This window comes from Terrapene carolina, unplaced genomic scaffold (assembly GCF_002925995.2).
Source record: "Terrapene carolina triunguis isolate 2854851 unplaced genomic scaffold, T_m_triunguis-2.0 Scaffold132, whole genome shotgun sequence".
NCBI classification, from domain to species: domain Eukaryota; kingdom Metazoa; phylum Chordata; order Testudines; family Emydidae; genus Terrapene; species Terrapene triunguis.
This window is the reverse complement of record NW_020664483.1, coordinates 421,724-436,246: the sequence shown is the minus strand read 5'-3', so window position 1 is coordinate 436,246 and position 14,523 is coordinate 421,724. Positions and strand designations below refer to the sequence as shown.

Genomic DNA, 14,523 nt, shown 5'->3' with positions numbered 1-14,523 from the left:
GGGGGGGCGGGACTGGGCACTGGGCAGGTGCTAGGTTGGAAGGGGCGGGACTGGGCCCTGGGGGGGGCGGGACTGGGCACTGGGCAGGTGCTAGGCTGGAGGGGGCGGGACTGGGCCCTGGTGGGGGGTGCCAGGACCGGGCAGGTGCTAGGCCCTGGGGGGGCAGGTACTAGGCCGGGGGGGCGGGGCCTGGTTGCCAAGAGGCGGGGCCCGCGCGCGCTCGCGCACCGCCCGGCGCGCTCAGAATCCCGCCTCCCGCTGTGTGCTGGGCAATGGGAGCACTAACCCCGCCCCCTCTCCGCGGCCACCAGCGCTCCCTGGGATTGGCTGCCCGGCTGGAGGAGCCCAGCCAATCCGAAGGCGCCGTGGGCGGCACGGCGTCTGCGCGGGGGATTTGAAAAGTCCGGCCCGGGCCGTTGAGTACGGAGTTGGCTCTCGCTGACTGTCCCGTGCAGCCATGGAGCTGGCGGCTCGCGCGCGGTGAGGGGCTGGCGGGGGCGCGCCCGGCTCTGGGGGGGGCCGCATCTCCCGGGGGGGCTGGAGCGGAGCTGCTGCCCGCCGGACTCGGCCCCAGCGATGGGAGGGAGCGGGCCCGCCCGGGGAGGCTGCTGGGGGTCCTCTGAGGAGAAGGGCGGGCAGGCTGCCTGGGGCCGGCTGCCCGGGGGGGAGGGGCTGAGGGGGAGGGGGAGGGGGACCGGCTTCCCGGGGGGGGGGGGCTGGGGGGGGGGGGGGCCGGCTGCCCGGGGGGGGGGGGCTGTCACAACTCTTTGTGTTGTTGGTGCCTGACCCCTGGGTTTTCCCCTGCCCCGCTCCTTAGTTGCTGCTCTGTGCCTAACTTTTGTGCATGTTGCAGGATGTTTGAAGCCCAGATACAGAGCTATCAAGGAGATGACCCCCTCGATCCCTGGGACAGGTTGGCATTTGCATTGCTTTCCTAATAGTGTGAATCCTAAAACACTACAGGTGCCACATCAGTGACATGTTCCTCTTGTTCCAGATACCTGCAATGGGTGGAAAGTGCTTTCCCGCTTCAGAGCGGACAGGAATGTTTGTCCGCTTCATTAGAGCAGCTTGTGAAAGTGTTTATCAGTGAGGAGAGGTACCACCAGGATCCGAGATTCGTTAAGTACTGCATTAAACTAGTAGGTACACTTAGATATGTACTAAGAAGTGAAAATATGTGGGGAATTTACCAGTGTCAGAAATAATTTGAATTAAGGCTGTTGATTAATTGCAGTTAACTCAAAAAAATTAATTGGAATTAAAAAATTAATCAATCTGTTTTAGTCGCACTGTTAAACAATAGAATACCAACTTAAATCTATTATATATTTTGGATATTTCTCCATCTTGATATATATATATTCTGTGTTATTCTTTGATTTGAATTACATATTATCTTTTATTACAAATATTTGCACTGTGAAAATGATAAACAAAAGAAATAGTATTTTTCAATTCACCTCATACAAAGACTGTAGTACAATCTGTCATGAAAATGCAACTTACAAATGTAGATTTTCGTTGTTGCATAACTGCACTCAAAACCAAAACCACTTCAGAGCCTACAAGTCCACTCAGTCCTACTTCTTGTTCAGCCAATCACTAAGACAAATAAGTTTGTTTACATTTGCAGGAGAAAATGCTGCCTGCTTCTTATTAAACAAAACCAAGAGCATGAGTTAAGTGAGTTCAAGGAAATAAAGATAGGATTACAAGTAAAACAAAATATGCTTTCTAATAGCTAAGACTTAACAAGCTACTATCTTGGTTCAAAATAAAATCCTTATCACATGCTTCCCACAAGATGACTCAAAATGGCTAACCATACTTTTGACCAGGACCTCTTCCCAGAATAACAAAGGGCTGGCTTCCCATGTCTCCCCAAGTGAAAGATCTTAGGTGCTCTCTTCCCTTACTCTAGTCCAGTCCCAGAGACTCCAACTGTTCCCATGGTTGGGTTCAAGGACCCATCTTTCTCAGCTTGCAAAGCACTTCCCTTCTGCATTTGTCCAGTGATGGATGCCTAAAATGGCTCTCTGTCCTTGCTTATCTCCCAAAGTTTGATGACCTTGCTTTAGAAGGCAGAAACCCCTCCTCTGTACGTGGCTTGCTGTGTGCATGAGGAAGCTGAACTCAAGCTGTTCTTCCTTTTCTGTGGGCTTCCCATCCCCCTGTATGTAAATGGAGCTTCCATTATTTTGATTCCACCATCCTTAATTTACATAGGAGACCAGTAAATAGCTACCCACAATCCGGTCTTGGGGGGAATTGTTCCTCCTTGTGTTTGGCGCGCACAAATTTTAAAACAGAATATCAATGAGTATTAATGTCATTGTACAATGTATGCATTAATAACCAATGTTACAGGCATTCGTAAAAGACTTTACATGATACACTAATATTGTATGAAATCAGGTTATTCAGTTGCTTATTATCTGAGGGTCAGACACGACACCCCCCCACCCCCACCTCCATTATAGCTCAGGTAAAGTTTCTCTTCCCTGCTGGAGTGTAGACACACTTTCTCTTCCTCCCATACTTATCAGATAAACAAAGCTAACATGTAAATGCATTCTCATTGACTTACTTCCAAAGTACTTTCAAACCGCCTGGTGGATAAACCCTGATCCCTTTGTTTAGGGAGGGATAACTCCTGTTTGACTAGAAAATACACTTCTTCAGTTATGTCCATAGCTTTGCATCAGTTGCTTGCACCTACCTTACACAATATTAATAACAGTGAGCCATATGCTTTCCAATGAGCTATTACATGACACATCTTTACTCACAAATAAAATATACAGAATTTTAACATATTGTGTGCAGAATTTTTAATTTTTTGGCACACAATTCCTCAGGAGTAACATCTCAGATATAGATTATAATAGTGAGTTGGGGTACACTGGGCTAGTCAGGCCAGCTGAAACTCACTGCTAGATATCAGGGTGCCTCTTGCCCTGTGCCCTTGAGCTGTTCTTAATGTCGCACTAACATCGCATTTTTAGATCCTAGTGTAGACAAGGCCATCGGGGGGAGTCCACACAACAACACTGACTTCAAATGTTAGTCTGTCTTAATGAAGCTTGAGAGGGCTTTTCAGTTTTGTTCTGTTAATATGATTGGAGAAATACCCTTTCTACCCACCAAGTGCTTGAGAGGTGGGCTTCTGGGCAGCATGGCTTACTTCCTCCTTCCTCAAACTTTTCCTCTGTATCAGAAAACTGGTTCAATTGAGCTACTAGAAAAAAGGTTAGTCTTTCATGTGTAATGTATGGGATTTCTAGGTATGCCATAGACATAAGAAACAGTTTTGTAATGGGGAAGGTTGAATTTATAGACAGAAAAAGTGATGCACTCTTTTTTTTTTTTTTTTTTTTTTGTCTTTTAATGTGCCCATGGGTATGTATGTTATGTTCTGTAGGCAGAATTCATCAGTGCTCCTAGTCAATTTTTTGACTATATCTACAGCCAAGGAGTTGGTACTAGGACATCTGCTTTGTACATTGCTTGGGCTCAACAGCTTGAAACTGAAGGGAATATACAGCATGCTGGTGCTGTTCTTCAAAAGGGTATTCATAACCAGGCAGAACCAATGGAAAATCTGCAAGAACAATACAGGTAACTTTTATTATTTGCTCTTTCTTGGCGCACACATCTTGCAAATAGGAACTGTTCAAAATGTGGTATTCGGTGAAATACTGAACCTGCCTAAATATATATCTTCCAGCAGGGTAAAGACAACTGAATTTCCTGTTTAAAAAAAAAAAAAAAAAAGGTTCACATAAGCTAAACATCAACACTTCCTCACTGTTCAATATGTCTAAACTTGTGGGTTACCTTTTTCTACTGACACTGAAGAGAGTTGGACTGCAGTGTCTTATTTTTGAAGATACAAGGGGTCAGGAACTTAAGAACATAAGAACGGCCATACTGGTTCAGACCAAAGGTCCATCTAGCCCAGTATCCTGTCTTCCGATAGTGCCCAATGCCAGGTGCCCCAGAGGGAATGAACAGGTAATCATCAAGTGATCCATTCCCTGTCGCTCATTCCCAACTTCTGGCAAACAGAGGCTAGGGATGCCATTGATGGATCTATCCTCCATGAATTTATTTAGTTCTTTTTTTGAATCCTGTTATAGTCTTGGCCTTCACAACATCCTCTGGCAAAGAGTTCCACAGGTTGACTGTGCATTGTGTAAAGAAATACTTCCTTTTGTTTGTTTTACACCTGCTGCCTATTAATTTCATTTGGTGACCCCTAGTTCTTGTGTTATGAGAAGGCATAAATAACACTTTCTCCACCCCAGTCATGATTTTATAGATCTCAATCATATCCCCCCTTAGTCGTCTCTTTTCCAAGCTGAACAGTCCCAGTCTTATTAATCTCTCCTCAAATGGAAGCTGTTCCATACACCTAATAATTTTTGTTGCACTCCTTTGAATGTTTTCCAGTTCCAATATAACTTGTCAAGGTTTTTATTTCTCTTATTGTTGGCATGTGGCTGATCCACTGGTCTGCCCTGTATGGTGTCATTTTTACTGCATAGGTCCATTTTAAAGAACAAAATAGTCTGGTCCACTTCCATTAACAAGCTTTGGAAGTACTCTGTGGGACACTTCAGTTATAATGGAGACTCAACAATTGGCTAATCTAGTGACACTTGAATTATCATGCTGTTACAGTCCAGCTTTTCCTTTACCATGATCTTGCTATGAAGGGCCTAATTCATCACTACTATAAGCAGAGATACCTCTTGTGAAATCAAAGGTGTGGCGTCCACGTATGCCAGTGGTGAATTTGGCCCTTAATCTTCGATTTTTGGTCTATTGGTCTATTAAAAGTCAACCTTAACTAACTTTCATCTCTCTTCAATCTAGACTGTTCCAGAGTCGTATCCCTCGAAGTCATCCGTTGGCGCACGGTGAGGCTAATGCTGAACTACACTCACTTAAATGGAATATCTTGCCATAGTGTTTTTAATGTAGGCTTGGGTAAACCCCAAGAGAGTTCCAAAAAGCTGAATCTAAGGCTTATTTCCCTTATAAGATACCTGCATAAGATGTGTAGCCGTGTTTGTGGCTTCTGCTTCTTCCTCCCCTAATTGTTTCATAATCTTAGGGAGTTTTGCTCCCTCCCCCCCCCCCACCCCCACACACACACACAAAAAAGTGTGTGTGGCGGGGAATTACTGCAGGCTTCCTTAGTACCAACTCATCTGAGAGCCGGGCTATACTTCAAATTTACAATAGCACAGCTGCACCAATGCAGCTGCGCTGCTAGAGTGTCTTCACCAGACAAAGAGAGAGAGCTCTCCTGTTGGCTTAATAACCACCTCCGCAAGAGGCGGTAGCTATGTCGGTGAGAGAAGCTCTCCCCCGACCTAGTGTTGTCTACATGGGTGGGTTATGGTCGGTATAACTATGTCACTCATGCAGTGTGGATTTTTCACAATCCTGACCAACTTAGTTATGCTGAAGTAAGTATGTAGTGTAGACCAAGCCTGAGGCTTCCACTGGCAGGAACTCTTCAGTTACTAATGCTTTATGTGGAATACTGATTTGTATTGATTCTGTTCAAATAAAACACCACATATTACAGCTGTAATAATAACCTTGCAGAAGGTCAGCCTTCAGAAGCTTCCAGTCACTTCCAGTGAAGACCTACTGCAGTAAAGCACTAACTGGCTAGAGCACAGGTGGGCAAACTACAGCCCAGGGGCCACATCCAGCTCTCCAGACATTTTAATCTGGCCCTTGAGCTCCCGCTGGGAAGCAGGGTCTGGGGCTTGCCCTGCTCCAGGCAGGGAGCAGGGTCAGGGTCTTGCCCCACTCCACATGGCTCCCAGAAGCAGCGGCATGTCCCCACTCTGTCTCCTACGCGTAGGGGCAGCCAGGGGGTTCCTCATGCTGCCCCCACCCCAAGTGCTGCCCCCCCACAGCTCCCATTGGCCGGGAACCACAGCCAATGGGAGCTGTAGGGGCGGCACCTGAGCACAGGGCAGCGCGCAGAGCCTCCTGGCCACGCCTCAGCATAGGTGCTGGAGGGGGGACATGCCGCTGTTGCTGGGAGCTCCTTGAGGTAAGTGCTGCCCAGAGTCTGCTCCCCTGACTCCCTCCCGTGCCCCAACCCCTGCCCCAGCCCTGATCCCCCTCCGAACTCCTCAGTCCCAGCCCTGAGCACCCTCCTGCATCCCCAACTCCTCAGCCTGCACCCCCAGCTAGAGCCCTCCTGCACCCCAACCTCCAATTTTGTGAGCATTTGTGGCCCACCATACAATTTCCATACCTAGATGTGGCCCTTGGGCCAAAAAGTTTGTGCCCTTCCTCCCACCCGCCCCCGGGCTAGAGCCATAGGCTAAAACCTTCTCTTGATTGCAGTATGAAAATATTTACATTAAACCATGGGGACACTTTCAGTAGGTGGACATATGGGTTTTGGGAGAACAAGAGAACTTCAGCATGGTCGTTAAATGTGTTGCTTGCCAGAATAGATAGATCAGATTGTCCTCAACATCACTGTTGCTAAAATGAGGGCACAGTAAGCTATAACTTATGCTTTTAGAAGTAGTATGGCTTCCAGTTAGCACTCTTAATCAGAGCTTCTTTTAATATTCATGTATAGTAACTCCTCACTTAGTCGTCCCGCTCAACGTTGTTTCGTTGTTGCGTTGCTGATCAATTAGGGAACATACTCATTTAAAGTTGTGCAATGCTCCACTCTTGTGGTGTTTGGGTGCCTGCTTTCTCCACAGCTGGCAGCCTCCCTACACACCCCCACGCCTCCCACCCGCTGGCAGACCCCACAGATCAGCGCCTTCCTCCTCCTCCTCCCCCCGCCTTCTGGCTTGCGACATTTTGGAGGCAGGCGGGACGAGCGAGGACTCGGCGCGCAGGCTCCCCCTCCCTCCCCTGCCTTCCGAATGCAGCAATCAGCTGGCTTGCGGTGTTTAGAAGGGAGGGGAGATAAGGGGGAGGAGCCAGGACGCAGCGTGCGAAGTAAAGGGGGGGGGAGAAGAGGCGGGTCAAGGGTGAGGGCTTGGGGGAAGAAGTGGAGTGGGCGGGCTGAGGGTTGAGCCCCACCCCTGGTGCTTGCAGAGTAGGGGAAGCTGCCCTGGAACCTAACCCCCCCCCCATTTACATTAATTCTTATGGGGAAATTGGATTCGCTTAACATCGTTTCACTTAGTCGCATTTTTCAGGAATAACTACAATGTTAAGTGAGGAGTTACTGTAGTCACTTGAGTATCTAAGGTTGTAGAAACTACATTGTCAATCTATTTTTCTGAGACCTCTGTAGAGGTTCGTAGGTTTCAGACTGGGGGTTTGATTCTTGCTATTGTTAATGGATAACAAAGACTTTTTTTTTATAGCTTAGTAATGTCCTTAAATATAAAATATCATCTATGTTGTCTGTTCTAGTTGCTGCCTCAAAACAACTTCACAATTTCCAGACTCCAAATCAAATGGCTCCTAGAAAAGATGTCTCAGAATCTGGTGACCCAGCCTGTCTCTCCAAAAGTCAGGTATCTCTCAACTTCTAAAATCAAAGACTTGAGAAAAGATCATCTTAGTGATTAACATGATCATGCACTGGCCATGGGAATAAGAGTTGAACACCTGAAGTCTGGATCACAAACTATTTTCGAGGCCTACAGGATAAATTCAAGATGGTGAAATCTGAGTAAACGGACCACCCTCTGCCACCTCCAACAAACATGGTATTTAGGATACATGGGAGCAATAGTGCCTTAACATAAATGTACAGACAAGCTAGTATCAGGGCACAATTCCTAGCCACCTTTAACCCACAAATTTCCATATATTAGATGCAAAGAGTGATCTAGCTAGTATACTTCAGTAGTAGGGCAGGTTACATAAATTGCAACAGCTACATAAATTTTGATTCTTGGTATAAAGATCAAATAAAAGTAATTCCATGTATTTCAAATATGAAAACTTCTGACAGGGTTAAAAAAATAGCTACAAGAGTGATTTAAGATCTTGAAAACCTGCTATTCAGTGAGATTAAAGAAGTACATAAGAATGGCAATACTGGGTCAGACCAAAGGCCCATCAAGCCCAGTATCCTTTCTTCTGACAGTGGCCAATGCCAGGTGCCTCAGAGGGAATGAACAGAACAGGGCAATTAGCGTGTGATCCATCCCCCGTCGCTCATTCCCAGCTTCTGACAAACAGAGGCTAGGGACACCATCCCTGCCCCTCCTGGCTAATAGCCATTGATGGACCTATCCTCCATGAATTTATCTTGTTCTTTTTTGAACCCTGTTATAGTCTTTGCCTTCACAACCACCTTTGGCAAAGAGTTCCACAGGTTGACTGTGTTGTGTGAAGAAATACTTCCTTTTGTTTGTTTTAAACCTGCTGCCTATTAATTTCATTTGGTGACCCCTAGTTCTTGTAAAGTAAAATCTAATTTATCCAATAAATGGTTGAGGTGACTCAGGTACTTGTAGAACATAGTTATGTGGGAAGAAGACTTCTGATAGCAGAAGGCTCTTTAATCTAGCAGAGAGAGGCATAATAAGACCTGATGGCTGGAAACTGAAACTAGACACATCTTGTCTAGAAACAAGGTGTTATGAGGGCTTGTCTACACTTACCGGGGGATTGATGTGTGGCGATCAGTGCCCGCTAAATCGACCGCAGATCACTCTCCCGTCAACTCCTGTACTCCAGATCGAGAAGAGTAAGGGAAGTTAATGGGAGAGCGTCTCCTGTCGACATCGCGTAGTGTGGACTCCGTGGTAAGTAGATCTAAGTTACGTCGACTTGAGTTACGCTATTCACGTAACTCAAATTGCGTAGCTTAGATCGACTTTTCCCTTTAGTGTAGACAAGGCCTTAGAAGTGGTGGATCACCATCACCTGGAATCATCATCACTACTTGGAATCTTTAAATCAAGGTTGGAGGTCTTTCTAAAAGATGCTGTAGCTTAATCACTAGGAATGGGCTTGATGTAGGGATCACTAAATGAGATTCTATGGGCTGACTTTGAAGGTCAGACTAGAAAGATGATCCTAATGCCCTTAAAATCCATGGATTTGAAAAACGCCTAGGTCTTTCCTGAGTTCTATTTGATCTACAACCTACCTACCTAACCCAGTATTCAAAATTACTACCTTAGTTTGTTACCTTGTATTGTCAACAGTGAATCTAATTTGCCATCATGCTGCCCATATTATCTAGCTTGGTTAGGTTCCTTTGGTCTTGACCAACCTAATTTTGTCCTTGGCAAGCTCTGCTCCCTCACTGGCTGCCCCTGCTTCCAGATCACTGCTGGTCCTAAAACAGAACTTTGTGCACCCTGTTGTTAGCCTCTTGCATAATGAAAACTTGACCTGTTTTCCTACTTTGTTTCTTAGATTGGTATTGGATTCATGACAGTACTTTACTTGTCAGGTGCTGACTAGTTCTCTTCACAGCCTCTTGTGAATGACTCCGTCAATTGGTTTTCCTTTAATCCACTATTAAGTCCTTTCTGCATGCACTACAAAACCAAGTTGGTTATATTTTCAGCCTTTCTCTGTGGTAGGGGAAGACTCTGGCAGCAGGACACTATGCGGAGTAGACTGGGGAGGCAGTGCATGGGTGTGTGGGGAGCCATGTCAGGTACATAGTCTAAGGGTTGAGGTGTATCTTTACTTGCCTAAGCAGTGCCTCGCTATCTGCACGGCTACTTATAATCTTGCCTGGAGGGCCGTGTAGTGCACGTACTCAATACCTTGCTGTAAGGAGTGTTCAGTGTAGATATACCCTTATGTTAAATCTTTATTTGCTATTACAAGCTTCTGTGAACTGTAAAATGATCATACACTTAACTGAAATAATCGCATGCTATTCTTGTGTCCCTGGTTGGGTCACAAGAAAGGACTCCGTGTAGTAACTGGCCCTGGCACTAGCACCTGCTGCAACTGTGGTGCAGCAGAGTAGAATGCTGTCTAGGTGGTGGGGAGCCAGTGAGAGGACAGCTTGAGCTGAGGGGTAGGAGGCAGCTTGGAATGTACTCAAAGGGGGCAGTTGGAAGGTGGTTGGAGAAGGGGGTGAAGAGAGGCTGTGCTGGGGTGAAAAGAGGATTGGCTAGAGGAAGCTGGACCATGAAGGGCACTGTGAAAGGAGCTCAGCCGGGAGGGGCACAAAGCCTCTGGCCAGTATACAAATCCCCCTCCTTGCACACTGAAGCTATAAGTTCTGGAACTGGTGCATAACCAACTATATCCAGATTTTCAGCAGCTTACTTTCTAGGCATCCAGAATACCATTGCCAGTGCCCTCAGCAGACACTTCTCCCACAACTACAAATGAGACCTGGACACTCGGGTCCTCCAAGACATATTCTAGAGATGGGGATGGCCACAGATCAATCTCTTCACCACCTCTGAAAACACCATGTCCTCTTCTGTTGGGGGGAGCTGGGTCACCACTCCTTGGGGATGCCTTCCCTTTACTGTGGACGAGGAGTATGTTCTATGCCTTTCCTCCAGTGCCCTTAATTCTAAGGGTGATGAACAAAATCAGGCAGGCCAAAGCTAGAGTTATTCTCCTAGTACCTACCTGGCCAAGCTTGGCACCGTCCATTACGTGCTTAAACTCTGTATCCAGTCATCAACCAAGCGCCTGACCATTCCTCATCTCCTGTCTCAGGAGGCAGGGTGTGTTCTTAACCCCCAGCCTGGTGGTTCTGTCTCTCAGAGCCTGGGTCCCGGATGGATCTCCGCTATAGAAATTCCCTGCTCTAGGGAGATGCTGCAGGTGTTACTAGACAGTAGAAAAACATCAATCCATGCTACTTAACTGCAAAAACGGAAGCTATTCGCCCTCTTATGCGGTCATTACAATTTCTGGCCTGAATTGGTTCCTCTTTCTGGATTACTTGTCAGATCTGAAGACATCTGGTTTATCCCTCAGGTTGGTCAATGTATACCTGGCTACCATATTAGCCTTTCATCCCCCAGTCAAGGGATTCTCTACTTTTGCTCATTTGGTATTGTTCAGAATTATAAAGGGTCTGAGTAATCTTTCCTCATACTAGACAGCCCACTCCATCCTGGGACTTCAACATGGTTCTCAGCCACCTGACAAGACCTCTGTTTGAATCAATGGCTACTTGCTCCCTTAGTTTATCTATGAAGATGGCCTTCCTAGTTGCCATCATGTCAGCCCATAGCGTCGGGGAGATTAGTTAAAATGAACATCTGCTGTAACCTTGGGTAGGAACCTGGGCTGTGGACATAGAGACCTTAAGAACAATGCGGCAGGGCGGGAGGAGGAATCTGCCATCAAAGCTCCAATCTGTCCATCTACTGGGGGTGGGAAGTTCTCCCCAAAACCTCACTGTTCTCAGCAGGAATCCTACATCTATACACTGGATTTTAGAATGGCCTCAGCCTTCTACTTGGATAGGACTAAGCAGTTTAGGAGATCAGCTAGACAGGTCTAAGGGGACTCACCCATTTCTAAAGTCTGAGCAGAAATGGGTATCTACATTTGTTATGAGTGCAGGTGCTCAGCCCCCCAGGGCAGGAGTACATGCAACCAGATCGCAAGTGACCTCTACTGCAATTTTTGAAGAATATTCCAGTTTGAGAGATGTAGACCCCCCCCACCTATTCTTCAGTCCATACGTTTGGGAAGCACTACACCCTGCTCCATATCCGATCTGATGCAGCACTTGGATTTGCAGTACTGTCTTCAGTTTTGGATCTCGTTCTGAAGTCTCCTTGGGATACTGCTCAGAAGTCAACTGAAGTGGAGCACCCATGGGGACACTACATGAAGGAAATATTACTCCCCCTGTGCAGGAGCTGTAGTTCTTCAAGATGTGTTCCTGTGGGTGCTCCACTCCTGCCCTTCTTTCCTCTCTGCTTTGGTTGTGTGTCACAGCACACTATTACTGAAAAATTGCTTACTTATTTTTACCATATAATATCAATTGGAATATTTAATATTGTACTTACCTTTCAGTATATAGAGCAGTATAAACAAGTCAGTGTGTCTGTATGAAATTTTAGTTTGTGCTGACTTCGCTAGTGTTTTTTATGTAGCCTGTTGTAAAACTAGGCATTATCTAGATGAGTTGATGTATCCCCTGGAAGAACTCTACATACCCCCAGGGCTATGGGTACCCCTGCTTGAGAACCATTAGTTTAAAACCAACAGCCAGTTGTAGTGGTAGATTACTCATTTGCCACACAGTTGTCCTGGAGGTGTTGAAAACCTGACTTTCACTCAAGTACATGAGGCTTTGTGATCAAATGGCAGACTTGTGCTCCACTTACAGTCCTGCTTGCTGGTGCTGAAGTCACTATGCCCACCAATACACCACTTAAAGAAGTACAGGCCACATGGTTTGTGGGGTGCTTTTTTTGTTTTGTTGTTTTTTTTAAAAAGGTTTGGCAGCAGCTAGGAATCCCTGAAATTCTGTAGTGCAGGACACAATGCTTGCCATTTAAAAAAAAAAAAAAAAAAAAAAAAAAGGCACTACCACCAGTCATCTTATGATGTTGACATCCACGCTTTCTTCTGATTTGATAGTGCTGTATCTTTTGAATTATTTTTTTAAGGATATGTGCTGTACAGGTCTGTCGCACCTTACGCTGGGGTTACGTTCCGCAGTCAGTGCGTAAAGTGAAAATTGCGTATAATCAAAATTACATTGAGTGTAATGGTGGGCGGAATCGCCTGCACTACAGGTACAGTATTAAAATTGTTATTTTTGTTTCTTTGTTTTTGCCGACCGCGTAAAGCTGAAATCGCGCATGTTAAATGCATGTAAGATGCGACAGACCTGTAATTCACTTCTGTGGATAGGACTGCTTAAAAACTGCCTGTATCCCACAGTTCATCTTTAGTAAGTTCTTTAAGAGCCTTTCTGTTAACCATTTGTTCCTCTTCAATCCCATTCAAAACTCTGCATTAGCCATTGCCGCCACTTGCCCAACCATTAGAGCCTCTGTGAAGTAGTTGATGAACTCCAGCTGAGTTGCATTGTTTGCAGTAATAAAATCATTTGTTTCTGTTGCTTTTACCATTAGACATCATTGTACGTACATATATTTTTTTGGTGTAGTACTCACTGTGATAGTGTCATGTGCGCAAATGTCTTTTGGGCTAATGCACCTACTTTACTTTCCATGCAACATTCTCACTAAGTGACTGCTTCATACAGTTTCTCACTAGTCTCATATGTGAAAACTGCTTACGGGATGCCCTTGGGCTTCCGGCTTACCACAGAAGAAGCAGCTGTTCGTGAAAAATGTACCATGGGACCTAGTATAAGGGGAGTCTTGTCCACAGCTGGCACTTGTCCCAGCATCTTCACATTTTTTTTTCTTATGCTCCATGTACTTCCTCTCCAGTCTTGCCCGATTCAGTTTATGGGTGCAGTTCTTATAGCATGTAAGGCACCACCCAGTGTTTGGTTAACCAGGCCCTCCGTGGTGGTATTCTCCAAAGATTCAGCTCCTAATCAGTATTCTTTGTCTCCCCAGTTTATGCCTAAGAACAATGACCAAAGTAAATGGATTTTGTTATAATTACGATTCCAATGTAATTTAATTTTTACGTAAGGATGTGCATGGATTCCAGTAACTGCTGGTGGCGTGCTGATGTCTTAACCAGTGCCTCATTACAACTTTTTGGCATAATAAACAAAGCTGATAATTAGGGCTGTCAAGCAATTAAAAAAATTAATTGTGCTGTTAATAATAGAATACCATTTATTTAAATATTTTTGGATGTTTTCCACTTTTTCAAATATATTAATTTTTTTACAACACAGAATACAAAGTGTACAGTGCTCACTTTATATTTTTGATTACAAATATTTGCACTGTAAAAAAAATAGTATTTCAATTCACCTAATACAAATACTGTAATGCAATCTCTTTATCATGAAAGTTGAACTTACAAATGTAGAATTATGTACAAAAAAAACCCTGCACTTAAAAACAAAACCATGTAAAACTTTAGAGCCTACAAGTCCACTCAGTCCTACTTCTTGTTCAGGCAATCGCTTCAGCCACTATTCCAAAGGATAAGTGTCCATGCTGATGACAGGTTCTGCTTGACAACAATCCAAAGCAGTGCAGACAGACACATGTTCATTTTCATTATCTGAGTCAGATGCTTCCAGCAGAAGGTTGAGTTTCTTTTTTGGTGGTTCGGGTTCTGTAGTTTCTGCATCGTAGTGTTGCTCTTTTAAGACTTCTGAAAGCATACTCCACACTTCGTCCCTCTCAGATTTTGGACGATACTTTAGCTTCTTAAACATTGGGTTGAGTGCTGTAGCTATCTTTAGAAATCTCATGTTGGTACCTTTGTGTTTTGTTAAATCTGCAGTGAAAGTGTTCTTAAAATGAACAACATGTGCTGGGTCATCATCTGAGCCTGCTATAACATGAAATATATGGCAGAATGTGGGTAAAACAGAGGAGGAGACATACAATTCTCTCCGAAGGAGTTCAGTCACAAATTTAATTAATGCATTATTTTTTAACGAGC

At 45.1% G+C, this 14,523-nt stretch overlaps 1 protein-coding gene across 1 annotated transcript in view; it reads left to right on the top strand.

The window, feature by feature from the left end:
- The first annotated feature begins 388 nt into the window (after positions 1-388).
- Positions 389-14,523, top strand: part of BUB1 (BUB1 mitotic checkpoint serine/threonine kinase) — a 43,650-nt gene continuing 29,515 nt past the window's right edge. The window contains exons 1-6 of the mRNA XM_026653194.1: positions 389-480; positions 854-913; positions 998-1,142; positions 3,425-3,621; positions 4,882-4,925; positions 7,423-7,526. Of these exons, the coding sequence (XP_026508979.1) occupies positions 458-480; positions 854-913; positions 998-1,142; positions 3,425-3,621; positions 4,882-4,925; positions 7,423-7,526 (573 nt within the window). The 5' untranslated portion in view covers positions 389-457. The remainder of the gene's footprint in view (positions 481-853; positions 914-997; positions 1,143-3,424; positions 3,622-4,881; positions 4,926-7,422; positions 7,527-14,523) is intronic.